This window comes from Lasioglossum baleicum, chromosome 9 (genome assembly GCF_051020765.1).
Source record: "Lasioglossum baleicum chromosome 9, iyLasBale1, whole genome shotgun sequence".
NCBI classification, from domain to species: domain Eukaryota; kingdom Metazoa; phylum Arthropoda; class Insecta; order Hymenoptera; family Halictidae; genus Lasioglossum; species Lasioglossum baleicum.
In genome coordinates this window covers 13,333,479-13,358,651 of record NC_134937.1, presented here as the reverse complement: position 1 = coordinate 13,358,651, position 25,173 = coordinate 13,333,479, and the positions used below count along the sequence as shown (strand labels likewise).

The following is a 25,173-nucleotide window of genomic DNA, read 5'->3' as shown; positions in this document are numbered from 1 at the left end:
TTACTGTTTTTTCCGCGCAGCGTCTCTAGCTGCCATCCATGGAACCAGTGATGGTATAGGTAAGTCGCTTTTTTCGCGCATGCGCGAGTTTCGTCAGGACCGTATCTACGTCCGAAATTTGTGGGGAACTGTGGCGGCTTTGGCGCTACCCTACGGCAGGGGCCAAAAATTAGCGGGGCGGCCAAGGTACCCGATCTTCGTACATGACTGAGGCCGTCTGAGATTAGAATAGTCGCGCATGCGCGAAAAAAGCGCCTTACCTACCATCACTGCTCCTAGTGGCAAAAGGAAGAAGTTCAGCAATTTTAAATGAATCTGCAACCATGATCATACCGGTGCGTTGTTTCACTTGTGGCAAAGTAATTGGCAACAAATGGGAAGCTTACCTGGGCTTGCTACAAGCAGAATACACGGAAGGGTAATTATTGTTTATAAATCAACACGTAAATAATTAGCAGCGTATCATTTACAATCTACTCATGCATCAATGAGAACCTAACCTTACTTTTGTGGACTTCATAGAACTTTCGAGCGAAATAAATCTATAGTATGTAGCTAAGATTCGTAGCCATGTCAAATTTGTATTTTTGGAAGCAACCATTATAGTAGTAGCATCTTTGTTAAGAAATTGTATATTATTTCCATGTAAATATATCTCGTTTGTTTATTGCAGAGATGCACTTGATGCACTAGGATTGAAGAGGTACTGTTGCCGTAGAATGCTCCTGGGACACGTTGATCTGATCGAGAAACTGCTGAATTATGCGCCATTGGAAAAATAATATTTATGTTATGTACGCGATGGTGTAATAAATGACAATTGTATAGAACTCGTCGATTTGGCTACCATACGTTTGCTCGGTGCTACAGTCGGTATCGCTCTGGCTCATCAGGCGCGCTCTCTGTCTCTGCTTCGACTCACACGCTTACCACACGCATACCAATACATCACAATCTCTTCTCCCTTTATACCCAAAACACTAAAAGAGCTACCCTTCAGTATGAAAATGGGTATAACAAAGCTGATCAGAGCCAGTATAGCGATAGGATATATCCCACGAGTGTCACTATTATTTCAAGTTGCGATTTCCTGGACTATCATTATCAGAATTATTTTCTTCTCTATACTTAAACATTTGATCGACATGTCTTTTCCAACACTTCCCAGGTGAAATCTCAACTTCGAAATTTACAGGTGATAACACTAGGATTGAAGAGGTACTGTTGCCGTAGAATGCTCCTGGGACACGTTGATCTGATCGAGAAACTGCTGAATTATGCGCCATTGGAAAAATAATATTTACAATTACAATACTTTTAACATTTGTACATGAATGGACGTATTGTAACATAATTTTATAAATTATTTTGAAATGATGATGGAGAAGGGAGTATATGGATTACGATGGCATTCCTTACATTTGTATATATAAGCAGGAAGAATAAAAGACACTGTTTCTAGTGTAAAATGTATTTAATAATTGTATTTGTTGCATTTTCATCTTTTTTACCATGAATATGTAAAAATTTTCAACAGTTGTATAAAAAGATGATTAGTTCGCAAAAGTCTCAGAGCAGAAAACATTGCTCCGAGAGAATATTCTTTTTTTTCCATTTGTAAATTCTGTATTCACAGTAAATGCAACATAGAAAGAGTGAAAACATTTTATACACTGTATGCCTATCACATGTACTAGTCATGGAACAGGAACCGTACGCTTATGATTCCTATACATGAAATGTTTTCTCGTTTTACAAACATTTTACAGATTTCAACGCTATATTCTAACAAACAAATGATTTATGTCACTGAATTGTAAAATGTTATACTTCAAGATATGATTAGGTTTGACTCTCAAATAACGGACATCGCATGTAACTTGAAAAATTAAGTTGAGATTGTAAATTAATTAATAAAAATTAATATGAGATTGTAAATTTCCATTTTCGAAACATATTTCTTAAAAAATTTATAAATATCGATTCGCTATCATAGCAATTAAAAATACTGTCTGTGAAAACCGTTCATGTTTCTTTTTAACCCTTAGCACTCGAATAGTGACTGAGGCGCCACTAAAAATTACTGTATCTAATAATAAAGTATTTTACCAATTTCATATCCATAAAATTTGGAAAATCATAGGGAACGGAAATATTCTAGTCAAGTTAGTTTTTGAGTTAAAATAGCTCTGAATAGCTCCGATTGCAAAGGGTTATTAAATGGTTCACAGTTGCGATGTGTTTATAACTTGAATACTGCCAATGGTTCTCAGTCTGTGCATGCCTCGTGTCGAATAAAAATTAGAAACGTGACATTACTAGCGCTTTGAAATGCATCGCCTAACTTCTCGTATACTCATCATACTTTCATATAACCGTTCGATGACATAATTTCAGAAATTTGTGCGTGGAGGCATACTTCGAATCGTAGTACACCTTTCTAGATCTCTTCCTTGCTCAGCAACCGAAGATAATCTTTTTTCAACAGTTTTCTCATTGTATCTTACTAGAGCACTCACTTTATAGGCACATGAGTAGCAAGTAAATTTCTGATAAGACTTTCTCATCGCCAAAGTGATACTGCAAAATAAGTTATTGCAAATGATACGTTATCATTCGTGATTGTCTACTTAAAAAGTACATATCAGAAATTTATTTCCTACGAATCTTGTAAGTGATTTTCCAAACAATTACCGGCTTGGAACATTTTTGAATATGTACACAACTATGAGGACACCCACTTTTAACTGTATAACTTCACGATTTCTATCAGCGCGCTACGAGATCCGAACACCAAAGCCATGAAACCGATGATGCAGATCACTATGTTCTTCAAGGCCACCCAATTTCCTGGACCGAAACCAACGTCCCAGTACGTTACAGTTTCGATGAACACAGGGATCAGCAGTCCCAGTATGGAAAAGCAAAATGCACCGATCAGCCCGATAAAGGGCCCGATAGTCGGCACGATCACAGCCAGTAGAACTGCAACATAATGCAGTTTAGTTAATTATTTTCATTTAAGCCAACCAAAGCGGCCATTACGCAATCTCAACACGTATAGTATTGATTATAAGTACCTGCTCCAGCGACCATAACAGTTCGCAAAACATAATTAGCCAGGACTGGTTTCTTCTGGAACCTGTCTTTAATACCATTCCAGGCGATATCGAGACACACGTAAAACTGAAGACCGAATGTGCAATAAACAGCTAGGGCTATTAAGATCTTCACAATCTGGGCTGGTCTGAAAATGTATATATATTAATTAGCACATTTATTCAAGAGTGACTTCTTTGTAAATCTTGGTATGTATTTTGTTTTTTGTTTTATAGATTGCAACTTACATTTCTTCCGTTGGCAAGTTCAGCGTAATGCTGTCTAAAGTCTCGTCCTGATATCTCGCGTAGCCCAAGAATCCCAGTAGAATGTATATAAGTGTAACCCCGGACATTCCCTTGTTGAGAACACCGCAGATCCCGACGAAATGCTGCGGTGTTTTCATGTTGTTCTCCAATGGCATCACAACACCTGAAATTACATTCGTTCAAACGTGTTCTTTTGTCTACAATTAAACTGTGGATTTGTAAAATTTGTATACACCGTCATTCTAATCTTCTCAACCCTTTGCAATCGGAGTTATTTTAAAAATATGATTTTTTTCATTTTATGGATATGAAATTGATGTAACACTTCCTCCAATACTTAAATGTTTAGTAATTGATTAGATACTAATGTATCCAATAATCTAAAAATCTAAACTATAGTTTGAATATGATATAGCCATTTTTAGTGGCGACTCTGACTCACCACTCGAGTGCTACGGGTTAAAATAAAGTTCTGTGATTCTACAAGGCGTGCCATAATTGACGGTACAACAAGAAAGGTGTTACTGTACAAGAAAATAAAATATTATCATTTGATTGTTATCGCATTCTTCCTGGTTGCACCATAAGTTATAGGACGCCGTTATCATGAAACGTAACGTACCTATCGCTTCCATAGCAAACACAGTAATACTGAAGAACTGCGGGAACCCAGCGATAGGCGCAATTAAGGGTACCGACGTCAAAGGTTTCAATTCCCCTACTAAGTAATAAAACGTAATTCCTAAACCTGTTCCCATGAATATGTTAGCTACCATGGAGACAGGCGCGAGGTACTTCAGGTTTGGTATCCAACTGAGTAGTATCATGGGGATCAGCAGACAAGCTGTCGTTAGTCTTAGACTAAACTCGCCAGCGCCAACGTCTGCATAGTGCTCGATGATTTGATTGAAGTTCGCTGCAACTATTACTGTGTACACACTGCAGGTGCCAAAGTACGTTGCGAATAAACTAATTTGAATTAGATACCTGCGGGAACAGAACCACAATGTGTTATGTAATCATATTTATGATGATAACGTTGTGTAACGATGTAACATTTGCTCTTGCTGGGTGCCTAACTTACCTAATTGGCTTGGAAAACCTTCTTCCCCATTCTGGTCCCGTGGAAAATGCTACTTCCGCTACGTCCGCGAAGCTCATCTCCGTTCGCCGCGTTTTGTGGTAAAGGACGTGTGCGCATTTTATCTAAAATACAATCGATTTCATTCACAATATCGTTCGCGATTGCTACACTGCGGATCTTTATGCAAAATAAACGTTTTCTTCGTCAAATACAAGTCTCTATAAAAATTTCTTCCTAACTTTAACGATTTTAATCAATTGAAAATAACACATGGATGCTTATTAATTGTCTTGACGTGTTTACTCTTTTAAATTACATCTACCAATTCCTGTCATACATGCATCAAATCCGCAGTCTAGTGATTACGTTACATTACATTACAGTTGCATGCTACAAAATAATTGCAGTTTCTCTTTACCAAAATGTAGGCGCAGTGCGTGCAAACAAATGCGACCAGAACCGTAGCGAAAACACCGACAAGAAGACCGGCATGCTTGAAAGCAATCGGCATAGATAGGATACCGGTGCCGAGTGAGGCCTTCAATAAATGCGTTAATGTGTCACAGTCCCTGGATAAAAAGAACGAGACAACGTTATTATAATTGACAAATATGAATATCGTTGTTTGTTACGCGAACAATCCTACCAGCTTCTTTCAACTTTAATCTGAACGACAGGATAAAGAAGACTTTGAACCCCTGTTTAGTACACATTACTTTACAAATTCTTATACTAATTGCTTGCGCCATGTCGAACAACAGATACATATATGGATAGTTTATGACGTGCATAACAAGATAACATATTCGTAATCTGAGTTGCAAGCGGAGGGTTATAAACAATTGAATCGCTGATAAGCTGACTGCGAATTTTATTACAAAAATGGGGACACTGGACAGTTTCCAACTTGTTAATATTAAAATGAAGAGAAAAATGCAGTCTACTGATAATATACAATAACTACCAGAATACGCAGTGCAGTTAAATACATATGTATAGAAATCAGAAACAAAGGCTAATGATGCCAGCAATATTAAGATAGAATAGTCGGCACGTGCCAACATTTTTTTAACCCTCGCTCTACGATGGACTATATTATTAAAACTCTCATTCATTAATCATTGTCTCGTGACCAGACACTCACGTTGTCGGGTTATCAATTCTTCGTTCGGTGAACGGATCAAACGTTTTGCCGTCTCCTTGACCGGTCTCCGGATCTCGTGGAGCTACTTGTACTTTGTATCTGCAAAGAGCAGAAAAAATTACGATAATGAAACACATGCTATGTTGTTATTAATGATCAGACTACAGGAAAGATAATTTATCCTGTTAATCGTTGAGCGATTACGTTTTATAGAGTTTCGATTTTAATTATTGGTCATATCGAAGCATTTTATCTGCACATATCGTACAGTAAAATAAATTACTACCTCTACAGAGGTTTGATTCGCTTTATCTCGCTGATACGAGGTCAAAAATAAATTTAAACTTCAAGTGCTTCTTAAATTGATCTCGCTAGGATAACGTCGATAAGGCTTACTTGGATGATAATACGCCATCTTTTAAGTTGGACCCATCCTGAGGCAGGAAAGTGTCCATCTCCGTTGGCGGTTTGTTATTCTCCTAAAATAAAAAGAATAATATTAAATTAACATTAAATTAAAGACCACCACTTGTTTACGAATGATTATGGAAGTTTTTCTGTTTACACGTACCATTTTGGTGGTCGAGTAGTAGTGCTCTGCAGCTGAGATGAATTATCTGCAATAGAAGGACGACAATTAAAATATGTACTTATCTTCCTGGTGAACAATAAAAATAATTCTTGAAAGCAATTACAGTGTACCGACTAATTATGGAGTATCTCACGGAACAATAAAATTAACGATAATAATAATCATCGGGGTTTTCTACCGTGACAAATAATATTGGTTACTTAATGAGATTAAATTAAATCGCGGAAACTTTTCGTTTTAATTGGCTCTACACGATTATCGCCGGCAAATTGGATAACAGTCGCTCTTGCCAATCAGTTATTATTATCGTTCATTTATCCGGAGCGTCTGGACTGTGGGATGACTGATTGGCAGAAATTAGATCTATAAATAAATGGGAAAAAATGGATGGGATGTCGTACTGTAACTTAATCATCGAGCTATCGTCTATTTCATGTACAAAATTTTCATTCTGAGTCAAGATTTAAGAAAAGTGTTTAAAAATTGTTATATTATTTTCGGAAGGTAGATTGAAATCTCGATTCGGTGCCCGATTTCGCGCATTCATTTGCATGGACTGCAACCAAATCTGTTCCAGAATTTGTTATGCAAAGCAACATCGATTTTGACTTTAAGACATATATTTACGACCTTGCAAATTGCAGTCTCTCGGTGCATAAATAATGCACGCGGAAATAGCAAACAGTAGTAGCAGACGGAGCCAGGCGAATTAACATAATTGTGCAAATGATGTTCCGTTAATAAGTGTTTGCATCACGCGACGTTGTAAAAAGTAGGAAACAAAAATCGATTCTGTAGCACAATTTCTTCGCAATAATATTCTAGGAAGAAATGTTTAATTTTCGAGTTGAAATAGCTCCAAGAGCAAAGGGTTAATTATTATTGAGTGGTTCAAATTGTATGTATTTTGATTTCTGTTGCGGCCGCCTCTCTGCATCATAGCACGGCACTGTCCTGATTAAACGCAACTCATCAGTTTCATAAATCCGGTATTTTATAAGATACAACATTTCTATTTCTTAGTAAAAGAAATTGAACTCATCAACTAGACTCTTGGCTACGAATGCATGCGTCTAAAGCAACACTTGCAGTTTGTACGTAACATGATATCTTTACTTATATGACAGATCAAATAGCAAACGATCAGATAGATTAACCGGTGGCGCTTAACTTAATCTACAGATTACAGCAGCGGAAGTACATATGTATAGTCTAAACATTTCGTAACTGAAGAAGTTCTGTAACAGTGCAACGAATCAACCTATCCTTTGATTAGCGCGATTAAAGGTCTACCACCGACCGTCTAGCACTCGACGATGACCAATTTTGTTTCTTATGCGAAAACTTTCCAGTCCGAGTTATCTGCGAGATGGCAACAATGGTTACGCCCACACAGGGTCGCCGAGTACAAAATTTAAATTTCAATGTCCTCTATAATGCCATTGTAAATGGCGATCATAAATTACAATAAAAAACAAACTTGTTTGAGAGTCGCGACCTCAGAGAGATTATGTATATACATTGCATAAAGACGACATTGTGCGTTTCCTGGCAGAAAAACTCGCTAGACCAAACATACTTTGTGACCTGTATGATATTTGTATTTTGTTAATGCTGCCAGGAGTGGGTAATCGATGACGCAGACGCTTTTGTAAAAACGATAGAGGTCATAGTAGATGTAGCAAATGCTGGGATAAACAAAACCAAACGTGTATAGTATCATCGATTCAAGCGCCATCAAAATTTAGATCGAATCAAAACAATAAGATGAGGAACTAGGTGAGACGTTTTTGTTTTTAGACCAATTAAAAACAGGTGTCATTCAAGCATCCTTTAAGAGACCATAGTCGTCGTAAACTGATGAAAGATTCTTTGTTCCCCGATACAATGTTACACACACACGCTCATCTCGTTCTCAGCAGACAAAGAGGATTATTGTTAACCCTAATGGACGCATCTTTCGCCAGACAAACGTGTAATTAATGGCCGAAGAACAAGTTATTTTTTAATATTTCTTCTATCTCTGATTCTCGTTGATGTTGATAGGGTTGCCAGATCTTCTATATTTGATATGAGTCTTCTATATTTCAACTTGATCTTTACGTACCTGTAGGAATTTTCAAAAATCTTTGTTTGAATAAAAAAGTTTAAAATGTGCTGTGTACCTCTTTTACTTGAACTCCTATATTTTGAGCCTATCTCATATATACATAATTACAGTTTTCACTAGTTCTTCTATATTTGGATAAAACATTTCTGGCAACCCTACTCGGTGAACACATTGCCTTAATCTATACATACCTGCTCACCGATTTTCCCCAGTTATAATTATCAAGTACATACATATATGTATACATTCCAATGAGTCATCGCGGTGTCTCACAAATGCCGAATGGCAGTTGGTTAAACTTAGAAACGCGCATTTCTCGGTCCAGTTTCCAATTAACTTATTAGTCGGATGACTTCGGGGACGCAAATACTCGCTAAAGTGCTGCTGCACTTGCTGCAAAGTGCATCCATTTCAAATAGAGTGTATTCTACTAATTCATCGTGTAATGTGTGTAGGAGGAGTTCGCGAACAGAATCTAAGCTCGTGATGAACTTTTCCAACCCTTTGGACTCGAGGCAATTTTAATTCGAAAATCAAGAGCAATCTTTTTTACATTGTGCACATCGAATTGAACCTGTTTTCTCGTTGAGCTTTTTACATACAAGAGAACGAGACAGTGATTGAAGAAAAAAAGCGTGACCACTAGCGTGGCAAATTCATCGATTATTACATGACGTAACTCCGGACATTGTCCTCAAAAATATAGAACGGTTGGCAATCACACGGATACACGGTACATATAGTATAATGTACGCGCGTGCCGAGCCTAAAAATAAACGACCGTGCGATGCTCCGCACGTTATCTCAGATTATCAGCTTTCCGCGGCTGCGGTGATGGACGACGCTTTCTATGCTTCATTCAGGAACCATGTCCACCTATCAAAACCAGGGCTTTGGAGTCGGAGTCGGAGTTTGGGAGTAAGTAATTGCTGATCACTGGAGTCGGAGCCGGAGTAAGAAAAAGCTATACATATATCGACTCCCGGAGTCGAAAAAATATATCTACTCCGACTCAAACTCTGGCTCTTTTGTTTATAAATCATTAATAGATTTATGTACACATAAATAAATTGCTAATATTCGATCTACAGTATAGACGTATTGTATATGTATATACCTCCGCACTATGTAGAGGAAAAACAGTTAAAATTATGGTAGTAGTATTTTCTAACTATTTCCTGAAAGTAAGAAAGTAACAGTCGTGTCGTGTTGTATCGCAGTTATCTGTTCCATATTCTTAGACTTTAATACAATATTTCAACTATTTATTCAGTTTTATTACAACTCTTAATTATTTTGAGTACATATTTTTTCAATTTCAAGAGTCGGAGTAGAAATTGGCGTCGGAGTCGGAGGTAAAAAAAGAAGAGGAGTTGGAGTCTGAGTTGGAGTTAAGAATTTTGTCTACCGGCTCCGAAGCCCTGATCAAAACAATTTTCAATTCAAATCGACCACACGTTCCTTAGAATTTTAATTAATCACGCGAGAAGAAATTTTAGACTTTTATTTGCTTCATAAAAAGAATGGAGGATTTCAGATAAGAAACCAATCAAGTATCCACCGGTCACGGATAATTGAGGATAGCGAGTTAATTAAATCGATAAAGTTGACTTTGTATCTGAAGTACGTTTCATGACGAACAATTTACGAGCTGCATTGTACATTTCGATATCTGCTATTGGTCACACCGTGGTCACACCTGAGCCCACACCGGTTGTAATGGACGATTTACATATCGGTACTTGTTGAAACGAGCAAGCAGACTCCACGTGCTCGTTTCACGGTGAAGGAAACGCAGGAAACTGGTAAAACAACTTTGCATTCGCATCGGGATATCCGAGTATGTATATTATATTGTAAATTGCCCGTTTAAGTTGCTATTCGTGTCTTAATATTGCTGTACTAAACTGTATCTCTTTAAATTGTATTTCGTTGCAGCAATCACTTGCGAATAAACTATGAAGATCATGACTATCGTGTGCGAAGAACATATCTACTTGATAATAAAATTGAATAGATGAATATATGATTTCTCTCCTATTACAATAATTAAAGGAAGAAATAACATTCAATTTAGTTCCTATTCCTTGAAATCTACGCAGACAATTTCCATTCTGCACGAAGATCCGCAGCCTACTTATAACGCGAAGTAATCGGCGTGACACTGCGAAAACATCCTGTATTTACCACTTCTGATAAATATGTACTCGGAAGCGATCGAGGATTTGTTTAAAAACGCCTCAACAGGCGCCATGTTGAGCAATTCAATGTGGCGATCATACAAGTCGCGGAGTGAATAATCAAATTCTTGCTAATTATTATTCTTTGCAGATAGAGTGCAAAGCATTGTTGGACTCATCGATGACTACTTGGTACTACACAGCTTGCTGAACAAAATTGCCCCTCGCCGTTTTATCGAAGGAATAAAACCGTGAATCTAGAGGACATTTAAAAAAAGTGTTTTCCGTTAATAGCAACATTTTCGCAAAGGTGAAAAGTTCCTTTAAATGACGTCGGAACTGTATACACGTCGCGCGACATTTAAAGAGCGGAGGTGGGTATCTCGTAACCTGAAACCTATCGTTAAATATTATAGAGCTTAATTATTGTTTCAATACACCGCGACACTGTGTCGAGCGAAAAGAGAAGATAAAAGGAGTCGAGGTGGTAATTTGTTGGCATTCAAGCACGTTTGAAAAACCAGTCTGTCAACGATGCGGTCTACCTGCACGCGCGTGGTGTTTCAAATGGCAATTTCACACCTGTTTCGCCTCTAACACACGCAGAAATAGCTTCGGGTAATTGTGGCATTTGATAGATCTCTTGCTGGTTAGATCACGAGACACGAGCCGCAATTCTGCAGCTTTTTAGCTTCCGGACATGACGATAACTTTTTAAATATTCGATAATAAATTCAATAACTTCTCAAAAACATTCGAGTCGTATAGTCCAATATTCAAAAAGTTATCAAGTCCAATGATAAAAAAGTTATCGTCTTTTTAAGATTGTATGTTAATTCGCATATCGACGTCACACGCCTTCGATTGGACATTTCATTAGTGAAAACATGTTGGATCTTCAATTAGAACTTCCTTTTATGTAAAGGTTCTTGGAATATGTCAATACAAATGTGTTCGGTAATTTCTTAACATCTTCTGGTTCTCCTTAGTGAGAACGTACATTTTAAAAATCGTATAAAAACTATATGGGATATAAAATTATGGTTCAACGAAACACATTTTCATGGAACGGCAAGATTTAATTGGTCGTTAACACCGGCATTACACGGAGAGAGGATTGGTAATTGAAAGAAAGATTCATTGGTTTACGAATAGTTATTTTCGCCCACTGTGAATTAGAGAAAACGAGCCATCACAGAGACCGCGCGGACGATTCTTGTAATTTCACAATACAATTAATTAATCTTTAATCTATCCTCGTTAGAGCGATAATTACCGGGTCGAGCGTTACATTAGAAATTGGGTCGTTCAACTTTCAGAGTTAACCTTTCCCTAACTACGGTCAACTTTGTTCCTGCTCATTACCATCTAATTTCGGAGAAAGACAAACCATCGCAGAATGGAAAATACTTGGCACGATAATTTCGGATAATTTCCATTCGACGGGGATTGCTATCGTCACGATTGTTTTCTTGACCCCAGACAAGAGACAACGCGATATCAACAACGCATCGGATGACATTGTTGCGCTGTTGCTCATCTCACAAAACATGCTCTGGCCGTACTCACAGTCGTTGTTCACTCTCATCGACAAAGTTTAGACGATTAACCGGAAGCTTCCGATTAACTGAATCACCAGCTTGTAGAAAAACTCGAAATTACTGTGATCATAATTTTTACGAAGCGTGATCTTTCGATACGAAGCGCAAAAAACGCGAGTGAAAGGTAGCGAGTCGTTAACTGGATATTATCTGGCTGTAACTAGTACAATTATGTATGTAAATGAAACATGCAATTTGAAAAAGAAAAAAATTTCATTTGCGAAAGATATGCGGAAGCAGGGCACTCTTTAACTTTCGATTGTTCAATAGTCTTTCGCAAGCTGCGGAAAAAGAATGTTTTCTTTTTTTTTTTTTAATTTTACGTCGCTTTTTTAACTCTGCTGTGGTTCTTTCGCGACGGGCTAAAGTAATTTTTGTAGATTTATCGTACGCTACACATGATATACATATACATACATAGTGTTGCTTTTTTTAGACCACTTTTTCCTCGTTTCATCTATGTCATTGCCATTTCACAACGTCACTCAATTGTCGAGAAATGCAACCCATGTTGGTAAACACTGAATTGGCAGCTACACCTCAGATGACAACTCGGTGACTAACACGAATGACTGGCACATCTCGGACCGTGTAATCACTGTACAAACAAACAGTTCTAATCCTATCAACATTTCGCTCGAAATCAAACTATTTATAGCTAAACTGAAATATTTAAACGTTTTAATGCAAGATCGCAAATTTCCTTTGTGTGTCTTCAGTTAAAAAAAGAAACATTTCAATGTAATCCGTTACAAAACATTTTAATACAACATCATAAATTATCATTATTGTATCATCTGTGAAGAATCGCATTGATATACAACACTGTAAATTATCTCGGCGCGCCATCTGATATAAAAAAATACATTTTAATACAAGATAGTAAATCATCTGTGTGTCTCGCAAAAAATATTCTAATACATATGCGACATATTGTTACTAGACAATATGGCAACAGTTGAACGTGTCACTGTCATACTGCACATAAAATTTAAATTACACTGCCAGCGGGACGATAAGATTTGCTCACGTTTCACACTTGAAAATTTGATCTTGTTCATTTTTTTTTTACTGACAGCGCGGCGTGTCTTCACGTGTACCGTGTCGATACACTTGCACGTGATGCAACATTTCAACCAGCTGCATGAAAGTTTGATCGATGTTGCTGAACAAGTTCCCGATCTGGGTCGCCTCGGTAAGTTTCCTAGTTCGTTGCCACATGGGTTGATGTCAAGGTTCGTTCGCACGGTCGATTGATGTTACTCGAAAAAGCTGTGCAAACTGTACGTTGCACAATGCAATTATTCTTTACCGAGGATTGCTGTCAGAATTTTCATTTGACAGACCAGAAAATAATCAGCGATAGATGTTTCTGTACAGTGTGCAATTACATAATGAACGAGAGAACCATGGATGCGAATCTTATCAGACGCAGATAACGAAAACACGTCAATGAAACCGCGCATTCACTTTGTAAATATCAATATATCAATTCCGAAAACTGCTGGTCCAACTTCATTGGTAATTAAAAAAAGAAGCTTTAACCGTCTTGACGCATAAATTATTCCGTTATGCGAATACGTAATAAGGAAACTCAATCTAGTTACGATTGCGCACGATAAGGTTGAGCGAGTGCAAGGTCAATGAAGTTATGCACGGCGAGAAGGAGACTCCTGGGTAGTTTCGTTTTGTGTCAACCGGTTTCCCCATTGCGAAGTTTACTTTCACGTTCATTGCTATTTCGACATGCATCTGTGTATCGCTGAAGGAACTTTAGTCCAAGTTCAACGGTGTCGAAACATTCAAAACACTCTGATCATGGTCCAGACAGCAATGGAGGATGCTTATGGTAGTCTGAACAACTTTCGGAGGTCATGGGACTACTAATCCCGTCCGATCCCTTCTAAGTCGACTCTAAACTGGATCCAGACAGGCTCCTCTAGTTCCAAGAAGCGCTCCCTAATTTGGTAACGACGCAAAACTGTACACAAACGTGTTGCTATCTTCTAATTCCTGTTTTGAGTCTGCACTTCAACAGTCTCGCAATTGATTAAATATTTACGAACGGGTTAAACATTTTGTTGTGTGTAATTTTCGTAAGATATTGATTAATAATCAATTCATTATTATAGAATAATTGTATAGGATATTCAGCCTTAGAAAGCTTAAAAAAACAATGAATCTATACACTGTGACCTCTACGATGAACAACAACAAAAGCAAGGTGAAAGGTGAACCGCCTTTCTTTTTAGCTTTTCGACCGATTGATAACCAAGTTCAACGGTTACATTTGGCTCGTTCGTTACGTCAACCTGATAGTATTACGTCAATGGGTTTCGGAATTTCCTCTTTTAATGGCCGATAGTAAAGGGAAAGAAACGGCTTATAAAACCGTATCGCTAGACTGCACTAATTCGCGTGCTCTCTCCCTGAGTGACGTATGTTCTTTAAAAAAACTTGATGAAATGATTTGATGGAAAGACGTGAACATGTGGTACGCTGCTATTCACCGGACAGGGTGAATTCATAATTACAAGGGAAATCGATTTCTGTGTCGCTCGGTGCAACGAACGAAGTGACGTGTACTGGGTGCGTCAGAAAGATTGATGAAATCTTTGTGTCAAGTCTTCCTCGGTCAATTTTTCTTTGGACAGTCCGGTTAGTTACAGAACAGCAAGACTAGTCGCCATACATCATATTCCTTGTCGAAGAGGTCGGTGATACTCCAAATTCTAATTACTGAAATATTATAATTACCAAGTGCACCGCTAGAAAAAGCCCCAGCGGCGGTAAAAAAATAATACACCTCTAAATATTGATTTCTCAAGCATAGAATGAAGAGCTATACGTTTCTCTCTGTTTAGTATGTTAACTTTGAAATGTGTGTAGTTCCTTCGCAGCACGACCCTCAAAATATAAACAAGAACGGTCAATGTCGCCATTGAATGATAGCACAGGCCTGAGATTCTGTCTTCTAATTGTAAGACAGTCATAATTAAATACAACAACGCGGAACGCAATCAAAATTCCCACGAGGCAGTAAAGCAGCACGTGAATCCGTCGCCGGTGCATTCTGCACAGGTATAGCGCCAGAAGAACACGAGTCCGAAATATCGATGCAAAGTTACATCATGCGACGCTCCGCACGAACCAACGCTCGTCACGAGCCATACAAGTCCACACACAAACTTAGACTCCACGTGTTCGACGCCGCGGTGTGAGTTTTCTGATGAAACACACGTTAGGATTCTCGTGTACAAATTTATGTCGGCAATAACCTCTGCCATAACTGCCAAAATTTTATCCCCCCCCACTGGAGGGATCACCCGTGGAACCAGTCAAGTATGAACAACCAACAAATAATGTAGCATCTGACGCGACGATACGACAGTTACGGAAACGCTACTGTAACTGTACATCCACCGGAATCCCCAGACGACGATTTTCTCAATTGACGTCATGCGAGACGTCACCATGTGTTATTTTCACGTTTGAATCACTTGTGTAAACCTCGGCGCGCACTTGTGCAAAGCCTGGTTTATTTTCTTTTTAGGTTAACGAATTATGTCCGACCATAGACATATAGAGATAGACTGCGCCGTCTTATGGGCGAGTTGAAGCCCACAATGGCGGCGCGCGGTACAAAGAGTGAGAGAGAGAGCATTAGCCGGGGTCCATAGCGCTCTCTTTCCAATTGATGTATTTATTGATGTTTTATTTTTGTTTTTTGCCGCCATTGTGGGCTTCAGCGCTTCGTACAGGCCGCGCAGTCTATCTCTATATGTCTATGTGTCCGACAAACCTCCAAGTATTACGTATACAAACATCGCGTGGCTCCTATCGTTTCAAGGTGATGTATGTTCGGTTTTCGATAGTAGTATCAGGTATGAAGTTACCGTTAGCTTGAATATTTTAAGAATGCGCGTGACCGTGTTTTGTTGCGACGGCAATTCATTAAAGTTTGAATATTGTTATACTTGATTGTATTAGATGTTATGGTTTTATTTTTGTACTACATATTACCTGTTGGGATACGTGGTGGGACAGTTAGGAAGGTTTTTCGAATGTGGTAGATCGTTCGAGTTAGTTAGAACGTACTGTTACAACCGTCGCGAAGAATTCCTATGGAATCGTATTATCTTTCCTCGAAAATCGTCTGCAGCTCTTCCATTAACCCGTTAGAACCGACACAAGATAACATTTTCTACTGCTGTATTTCTAACATTAGTATGTAGCTGGGAAATGAGAATGAACTATGTACCTACAATATTATATGTATATCAATTCTAGAAAATCACTTCATTGTTATATTATGGAATCTATTAAGTTTCTTTTAGAAGACAATTTCTTAACATATTTTTATTCCATGAAATATTATCAGGTTGTTTGGAAAGTCATTTAATTCGAAACAATACCATCTCTACACAAAAAACGAAAATACTGTCCGAACGACCTCATATATTCTAGTTATTATTACCAAAAGCTTCTTAGAATACACTGTTAAAAGCAATTAGTCTAAGAAGTATGCATATATGCAACAATATACATATATTGAAACTGGAATTGTTCTAGTTGGAACACAATGCAAGAAAAGATTAATGATGCGAAGGTTATCTTTCATTCTTCCTTATAATACAAAGAACTTTGATGTATGTTACTTCTGTGTAATTTTCTACATCGTCTAGTAAATTATGAACGACGGAACAAGTTCGAATTGTTGCAGTGGAGATCAACGTAGGGGTTAACGGTGTACGTTGTACCCGTCACGAATAATGCTCGAAGGCAGATGGTTGACCACGCGTGAAACGAATTCTTAAAATACCTTCCCGATCGTTGATATTCAGGGGTAGAAAAGCGCAACGAACAGATCCAGTTGTAAATTACGATAACGCCGGAGATTGGGTGGCGTTCTGGTTCAAATACGAGAATACACTGCGTGTCGTTTTCGTTATCAATCGGGCCGACGCGCGGCAGGGAAACAACTCCGAATACTAAATTATCACTAAACCTCCGCGTCTACACGCTGCTTAAAATTTTCCGAGACCATGACAAAACCATGCAGGTTCCAAACATTCTACATATGTAATTCTCATTAACCTCTTGCACTACAATTTATTTTTATTGTATACATATTTTACAATTTAACCTTTAAGGAAAAGTAAAAACTCGATTTTAGGGGTTACGTATTACATACTACGCATAATCAATTTTTCAAAATACAACAAAGTCAGTACGGTGCATAAGGTGTCGTCCCTGTGAAGGGTTTCGATTTTCTCTGCTTAATTTTTCCGTAATTTTTTTTTGAGTAATCCGCTTCATTTTTAAATTAAAAAAGAAAGAGAAGTTTCTTTTTATATTTTTATTGTATAGTAGTAGGTATATGAATAATAAAAAAAACTTTCCTCTATGCAATTTACACAGTTCTTCGGTGATCGAGATAGAAGAAAACTTCTTCTACCTTTTACGAAGAATGTTATTCAAGTCGCGAGAAACTTAAAAATATGAGAATGATTACAATTCTGTTTGCCTCGTCAGCGAGAATACATTATCATTGAATTCTACACATTTATTCGGTGCAAAATATTCATTTGTACGTATTTCAATCTCACTGTGAAAAAATACCGCAGTAAAACGTACACCCTCAGTTGTCGAAGTTCGTTTCGTTCGACGACGCGTCGTTTATTTTCTAATTAAGATCGGGAGCGCGGCCACTTTAAATAGTGCCAGACAGTGTCTAATAATGTCCATCGACTTGTAAATTTGGGAACGGACACGTACCTGTGGTCTGCGCACGTGCAGGATGAAAACGAAAGCAACGTGGGTACGATCGATCTCGGTGTGTCTGACGTTTAATTCATCCCTTGGGCGAACGCCGGTACGCTGGTTGGCCGATGAATAGGGTTCTCGCAGATATATCTGTTCTCAAGACGTCTGGATGTACTATGTACTTGTGAAATTTCCGAAAAAAAGGCACCAGAACGTACCAACGACAGACACGTACCGGCGTACCACGACGACACGACTACGGACCGAACGAGACTGACTCGAGGAACCACGCCGTGCAAGAATAAACCGAGTTTTTGTCCCCGGAAGAGCGTCCGCCATGATTCACCAGCCGACCACCAGAGGTCGAGCAACGTGCTTGATCGATGATCGGTTCGCTTTCTTCAATTTTTATTCAGATTCGTGATCGACCATATTTTTTTATCCGACAATCGATTCATTAATTATTTAAATCGACTCGCTGGCCATTGTCAATGTTCTTCAGTCGAGATTTGTTGCGTCAGAAAGTTTCCGAGGATATCGGACTCGCCGGTCTGATTGGCTCAACCACTTCCGGTGTTTGAAAGACGGCGTCGACGTGCGAAGTGTTGTTCAAACTGATATTTGATAAGAAAGGTTAGATTTTGGGATTGTTGTTGGTGATATTAGACTGCGGATGTTTATGCAATTTCCAATTTTTAAAAAGTGGAATGAAATCAAATTCTTTTTTTAATAGGAACAGCCTTGTAGTTCCAAAGCAAATAAAAATCGTACTTAGTTCTATCGAATTTGATATTCTGGCATTTTTTGAAAATTCTATGAGCCATAAATACATGAAGATCCGCAGTCTAGTGATGATTAAGATTAAACTGCGGATCTTTATGCATTTATGGGTTCTAGAAATGTTCAAAAATGCTACAATACAGAATCTTACAGAATAGAATAAGATTTTTATTTGTTGCAGATCTATATATATACACTGACTCCCACTAATTTCTGGATACTGTTTAAAAAAGGCGATAACTTTATTAATATTGGATTATACGATTTGAACTTTTTTGAGAAAAATTGCAAGTTTTGTCGGAATTGCAGAGAAAATACTAAAAGTTAAAACAGTTATCGGTTTTTAGAGAGCGTCCCTATACATAAGTGAAGAAAGTAAGAAAATAAGATTTCATATTTGTTCCCGCTTTCTTGAAATTTGCCTGCGAAAATTAAAAATTGCGTAAACATCCGCAGTCATTAATTTTTATCCTATCAGTTTCTGTATGGTATAAAAATTTGTTTGTTGTTTCGATTGCAATTCAGTTGACGTTTCAACGTGTTAATTGCACAGTTCGCCAAGTAACATGTCCTGTTCGGTTGCTAGAAAAATTCTTGTGAAGTCTAACGGTAGATTATGGTATCTCGGCTTTATCTAGTTTAATGCTAACCATTTAGGCGCGGTTTTCGCGCGAAAACGCCCAGCGAGCACGTGGGTAGACGAAGCATGATGAAATCCTGGGAGGGATATTGCAGCGGTACGCTAGACTACACACACTACACACGACGACGCGACGCGGCCCGCAAGCTTGAAATGTCAGCCAATTGAGTTAACAATCAATTAAGAATTTTGATCACTGTCAATAATATTTAATGATAGTGTACGGCTTCTATACCGACACTCTCTGAACTTCTTGCTCGGGCACGATCATTATGCGCTATTTCGTTCGATAAGGCTGATGCAACACATTTCTCAATGTTTGTTGATAACCGATTTGTAATCTGCTGCATTACGTTGCATAATGTTTTTCTGATTCGTAGAAGAATCTTTGAAACGATTTTTAATTATATGGCCAATCGTCAAATAAGAATTAATGATTATGTATACAGGGTGTTTCTGGGAATTGGGACAATCCCAGTCCACACAATCCATTCTCCGTCATTCTTTTTCTATTTTTTTTACTTAAAAAAAGAGCAGTGACTTGACCCAGTTCCCGAAAATAATTTCACAGTGAATTGAAAAGAAGTCATTCAAAAGATTTTTATTAATGGGAGATTTGAATAAGAATTGATAATAGTACGCGGAACGTAGAATAATAATTTTTCAAAGTTCGGACATGCAAGTTATTTTGCGCGAGATAAATTTAATAAAAGACTTGTTGAGAACTTAATCGGGATTCGCGATACACGTGAGCGTACGCGTTCAAGCGTGCCTCGGGTTCATCAATAACCGCGCTTACAATCAATGAGACGTAATTTGACACATTGGGCATACTATACATCAAGTCGAGCTCATGTTCGATATTTAATTTTCGCGGGGACGCGTTTCTTGTTTTAGGAATAACATTAACCCATTTCTGTCAGCGAGCAAAGATAAATTATAACGCAACGATTTAGCACAATTAAAAATTACCGCTGATAAATAACTACAATCATTCTCAGCCTAATTGTAACACCGCCAATAAAACAAGTATATTGTATCTTCAACGTACGTTCATGAATGGTTGCAGTTATAAAGAAATACTTTTGCTACAGATTTTTTATCGAAACCGAGGTAAATAAAAATTGAAATAAAATTCAGAATACCAAAGAACACGGTAACAACGCAGTTATTCGTACCGTCGATGGCGTGGCAGTTGCTGAATCCGCAATCCGCAAGCACCATGCGAAAAAGGAAATGTAATCTAGGAAGCGTAATTTAATAGTAAGACCGCGCGGAAAATCGGTTGTGCGAAAAGAGATACTTGGCATCGTCTACTAATTCTATTAATCCGACGATGCGTGAAGCTTATTAATCAACCAAACAGAGTCGATTTTTATCGATCAAACAGATTGTTTGATCGAACCAGGTAGTTGATCGTGTGCGTAGCTTATCGCTGAAAAATTGTGACATAATTTTTAGTGTGTTTGGTATCTTCCTATCAACTATGATAAGGCTTCTACTTTGCTGTAACGTGCGTGTGGTTTTAACCTCATTCGGATTCGAAAGTGACCAAATGCTTCTGGAGACGAGCATCGAACATTTTCCTGCTTTGCTTTCCATGAATGAGGAAGATATTACTAAAAATCTCTTTCTTTCTGCTCATTTTAATCGGAGAGGCACATTTCACAAATGTGAGAACCTCATTTCCGGAATCGGTCTCTTTCCCGTCCACTTCACAGGTTGCACGAGCTCCGTGGGCTTATTCTCAGAGTACCATTTGTGCAGCTCGTGTGAAAACGGTTTCGATAATTTTCGCAGTTCTGACTGTAGTTCGAGGTCTGTTCCCGTAAAGCCTATCTTGTCGTAGACCGGCTGCCATCGCCTATCGTTATCGTGAAGAGGTTTATCATTGTCCTTACATTTTGCATCCCGCTGCAGCGACGTCGCTGCGGAATAAATCATTTTTCTTGGACTGGCATCATCAAAGTGTGTAACTTGAACAAGTAGAGAACGCTAAGAATACTTGCTAGGTTTTTTCACGGGATGGGAATATATGTCAGCAGATGGGCCATTTTTCGGCACTTTGTCCAGTCTTAACGTCACTTTGAAGGAATCTACTTGGTCCAGAACATCCTTCATGCTTGTATCCTCTGAATTCTGGCAAAATTGATTTTACGCATTTATGGCAAAGGACAACAGTGAAATGATTAAAATCTGTTAATCAAAATGGGGTCGAAAGTAAATTATTTCAGTCGTTCATGCAATGAAAATGTTATTCTTAGCGGATGAAAAATGATATGCACATTCTGATACCCATGATGAGCAGAACTGGAACGATAACGCTCAGTGTGTCTTACGTATCCATTTTCGCGATATTTGCACTGCGCGTTTGCCACGCACAGTTCTCCGGTAGTAATTACACAACCTTAATATGTATCCAATGCAAAACGCACGTGACTCTGTGCACACGGTGACGTAGAGCATCAATGAGCAGCACAAATACTACACATATTGCGCCGCCATTTTTCTAAGCTCGTGGGAGACTTTCTGTACAACAAACTGCGATTGGAACGAAATTGGTAACATTTCAAACTCATTACCACTCTGTGACCGCTGTAATTAATTTACAAATCGTCCAATTGATTAAATTTCACGCTGCTTTTTAATGAAAATTATACCCTGAGGCTCTCCTAATTTTTAAACGGAAGAAATCAGATATTGATCGTTTTTAATTCAATTTGAAAATGAAAATTGTACTCTGGGGCTCCCCTAATTTTTAAACAGAAGAAATCAGTAATTTGTCGTTAGAACGCTCCGTTAATAATCCGTGTTTGACTGTCAAACTAATAATCGCACACAGATGCGTACACAGTCCACACATGCAGCGATAACAAGTCGTTATCACGGAATGACAGTTGAGCGTACACACTATAATGTATCTACACCGAACGTGGACGAGTTGAGAGTTTCGATCTTTATCGAAGATATTGTTACAACGAGAGAACGTGTTTGATTATACATAGAGTTTCGAAGGATCTATTGATCGACGATCAAGAAATGTTAATTCCATAATTGGAACCGCGAAGAACGTTCACTTTTCACGGTAGCGAGAGAGCTCTCCGACCTTGATCCGTTTTACGCAACTCGGTAATCAAACGTCAAGATTTTTGCGACACAGCGCAGATAATGTTCGCGAGGGGAAGGTTATGGCAGCATCAAAGGCCTTCGTTCATACAATTCCCCCGGATATTTAATTCCGCAGATGCGGCGTTCTCACGGTGGCCGTTTCGCGGACGAATCATATACAATATACACTATACACTATCGCAGTTAACGTGCACCCGGCTGCACTTTCCTGGAAACTGCATAGGTAACGTCGCACTGACATTCTCTACTGAACATAGTAGAAACAACCAGCGAAGCGTTGCAATAACGCCAATTTTTCTAGCACGATAATCGTCGAAAATATTTTGCACGGAACGTTTTTTGGAAATTTTCCTTTACCTTGATCCGATGGATCACTCCAGGTATATACTTCTTCGGATGGTCCATCTGAAGCCTCTCGCTGATCTTTCTGCTATCTTGCTGGGATTCTTGCAATTTTTTGTAAGCATACTCATCGATATCGCCAACCGGAAGGCTTTTGGATCTTGTAGTCTCTTCGCCCCACCAAAATGGCGGTTTAAGATAGCCACAAGCTTCGCCATTCGTTGCAATCCTGTGCAAAATACTGCTCTATCTCTACTGTGATACTCACGACAAATAAATAGACCATTTACTTATCAATCTTTTCTGTTTTCTGGAGTTCTTCCATCGTCGCAGTCAATTCTCCACCGTCTTTTCGTCGTCTGTCGCGAATGTACCATAATTCGTATTGCTTGGAACGAGGGAAGAAGGCAGAGGAACCTGTGCAAATTGAGAATTAATCAATCGATCATTCAGAATAGGTTTTCAAGTCCCTGAACCCATAAATTCTTTCCTCGCGAAAGCAATGCCGATCGCGGATCAGTCAATTACTCGACGATTAGCAATCAAACTAGTTTTACAGAGCTCTCGGTGAAATTAGGTTACAAATCACTCGCGATTCATTAGGTAATTAGTGTCGTGCGCGATTCATTGCGCCGTCGATTGGTTCTCGGACATCTTATTGTTCGTGTGGCCTATATTCGATTGGTCAAAATTGCCGGAGCAATATATGTGTCCCTTCGTTACTTTAATTGAGGAACAATTAAAATTCCAGACGACTATTTAAGCAGCCAGCGTTCTTGGTATGTCGAATGAGTTGCTGTTTCGGATGAAACTTTTCGTTTCATTCACATATTAGGGTTTGCAATCCCAATTAAGACTGTGGATCTTTATGCACTTATGGTTTATAAAAATTTTTAAAAACCGCTGGAGCTAAATTCGACAGAATTTAGTACGATTTTTATTTATTATGGATCTACAAATGCTATTACCAATGAAAATAGAATTTTATTTGGTATCACTTTCTTAAAATTTGTCTACAACAATTGAAAATTGCATGAACATCAGCAGTCTAGTTGTTACCAATGAAAATAGGATTTTATTTGGCACCACTTTCTTGAAATTTGTCTTCAAATTTAAAATGTTAAATCAAAGCTATCTTGATTCAATTAAAATCAGAAGAATGTTCAAATTATATAAAACTGAAAATATTTCATCAAAATTTCAAATACGATCGTAATAGCGGAAGGAGAAAACTATTTAAAAGTGTGCGAATCCGCCTTAGATAGCTATCTGAGCATCTAGGAGCGTTCTCGGCATGATGGGTAAGATTAGGGTAGCAATCACTGATGGGACTTTTTAAATCTAGACTCTTCTATTCTGTGTGACGTATTAGGACTAACTTATGGCGCGAATAAGGATGATTGACCCAATACAAACATTGCGACGCATCTCGGGCTGTTTTTGATTTGGGCATCAAGTTCAACGTCTCGAAGACCTTGCCATCGTCTGCTCCAGGGGGGTCCACGAACCCCTCCTTCTCCCGATTCATCAATCGATCCAAACTCTCTAGATCCAGCTCGCGAGGCGGCGCTATCGGATCGCCTGTAACAAACACACATACTTTTACCTAATTGAATCGCCTCGATTCAATTGCGGCGCCGCACGTTAGATGCCCTCAACCGAGTCAAATCAATTAGATGATGCTCGATGAAGGTTCATCGACATGTTCTTGACCGACACGTGCACTCTATTACCAAACAGTCTTCGAATTTACTTCGAAAACCGCTTATTCATTGAATCAGAGAATTTCACCTAATTTCTATTGGGTGGACACACGTTGATACACAAAAGGGGACGTCTTAGGCTTACGATCACAATACTTGATCTATTTTTCGAGTTTTCTTGGCATGGGGCCAGGCAAGTGGCATTCGGCTCGCCTAACTTGTGCTCTTTTGAAAATGACACATTTTTGTTCAATCGTTCTTTTCCAATTTTTCTCTAATCCTTTCTAATTGAAAAAAGTTGAAATCTAATGATTAAACTAACTCAGCGTCCTTGGGACCTCTTTGAGCATTTTAGCAACGAATTTATGGGTGCACGCAGGCCTTCCATGGTGGAAAATCCCGTCGGATGAAAACGCTGGCGAAACATTTACGACACGGTGACGGATCGGTGGCGGCACTGGAAACTAAACAACCCATAAATCATTGAACCTCAGGAAAGTTTTTGGAATTTCTCACCAGAAACATATTTCCGTGTCAAAGCGCACGAAATCCAAAGAATCTCCTTCTCGAAACCATTTCAGAGTCGTAAAATTGCATAGCTGAATGACTTGGCAGATTCCGGTGGAAACTTGTTAGCCCGTCCGTTGTTACAAACGCAGATACCACTTCGTCACGGCGACCATTGCGCCAGGTTGATGCGAAAATTTCGGGTAACTTTTCAACTTGTTTTGACC

The 25,173-nt window shown here is 38.6% G+C and overlaps 3 protein-coding genes across 7 annotated transcripts; 1 reads left to right on the top strand and 2 right to left on the bottom strand.

Moving 5' to 3' along the window:
* Positions 1 to 262: 262 nt before the first annotated feature.
* Positions 263 to 1,473, top strand: Rpb10 (DNA-directed RNA polymerases I, II, and III subunit Rpb10). Of its 2 annotated transcripts, XM_076430113.1 has the most exons (3): positions 263 to 418; positions 674 to 794; positions 1,196 to 1,473. In XM_076430113.1, the coding sequence occupies exons 1-2, from the start codon at positions 324 to 326 to the stop codon at positions 780 to 782; spliced, it is 204 nt and encodes a 67-aa protein (XP_076286228.1). In that variant the 5' UTR covers positions 263 to 323; the 3' UTR covers positions 783 to 794; positions 1,196 to 1,473. The 2 variants fall into 2 exon arrangements, with proteins under 2 accessions (XP_076286228.1, XP_076286227.1); XM_076430112.1 differs by lacking the exon at positions 1,196 to 1,473 and having other exon boundaries at positions 674 to 830.
* Path (solute carrier family 36 member pathetic) lies at positions 1,196 to 18,116 on the bottom strand. 2 transcript variants are annotated; one of them, XM_076430097.1, is made up of 10 exons: positions 17,858 to 18,116; positions 6,168 to 6,213; positions 5,993 to 6,075; positions 5,597 to 5,695; positions 4,871 to 5,021; positions 4,453 to 4,574; positions 3,991 to 4,355; positions 3,348 to 3,531; positions 3,081 to 3,247; positions 1,196 to 2,985 (listed from the first exon to the last, which is right to left on the bottom strand). In XM_076430097.1, the coding sequence occupies exons 2-10, from the start codon at positions 6,168 to 6,170 to the stop codon at positions 2,744 to 2,746; spliced, it is 1,416 nt and encodes a 471-aa protein (XP_076286212.1). In that variant the 5' UTR covers positions 6,171 to 6,213; positions 17,858 to 18,116; the 3' UTR covers positions 1,196 to 2,743. The 2 variants fall into 2 exon arrangements, with proteins under 2 accessions (XP_076286212.1, XP_076286213.1); XM_076430098.1 differs by lacking the exon at positions 17,858 to 18,116 and adding an exon at positions 12,497 to 14,808.
* Positions 17,941 to 25,097, bottom strand: LOC143211941 (uncharacterized). 3 transcript variants are annotated; one of them, XM_076430104.1, is made up of 7 exons: positions 24,956 to 25,097; positions 24,762 to 24,903; positions 24,153 to 24,317; positions 23,027 to 23,153; positions 22,752 to 22,965; positions 21,275 to 21,404; positions 17,941 to 21,193 (listed from the first exon to the last, which is right to left on the bottom strand). In XM_076430104.1, exons 1-7 carry the CDS (start codon positions 24,962 to 24,964, stop codon positions 20,931 to 20,933), a joined length of 1,050 nt encoding a protein of 349 aa, XP_076286219.1. In that variant the 5' UTR covers positions 24,965 to 25,097; the 3' UTR covers positions 17,941 to 20,930. The 3 variants fall into 3 exon arrangements, with proteins under 3 accessions (XP_076286219.1, XP_076286220.1, XP_076286221.1); XM_076430106.1 differs by having other exon boundaries at positions 21,018 to 21,193; positions 21,271 to 21,404; XM_076430105.1 differs by lacking the exon at positions 24,762 to 24,903.
* Positions 25,098 to 25,173: the final 76 nt, after the last annotated feature.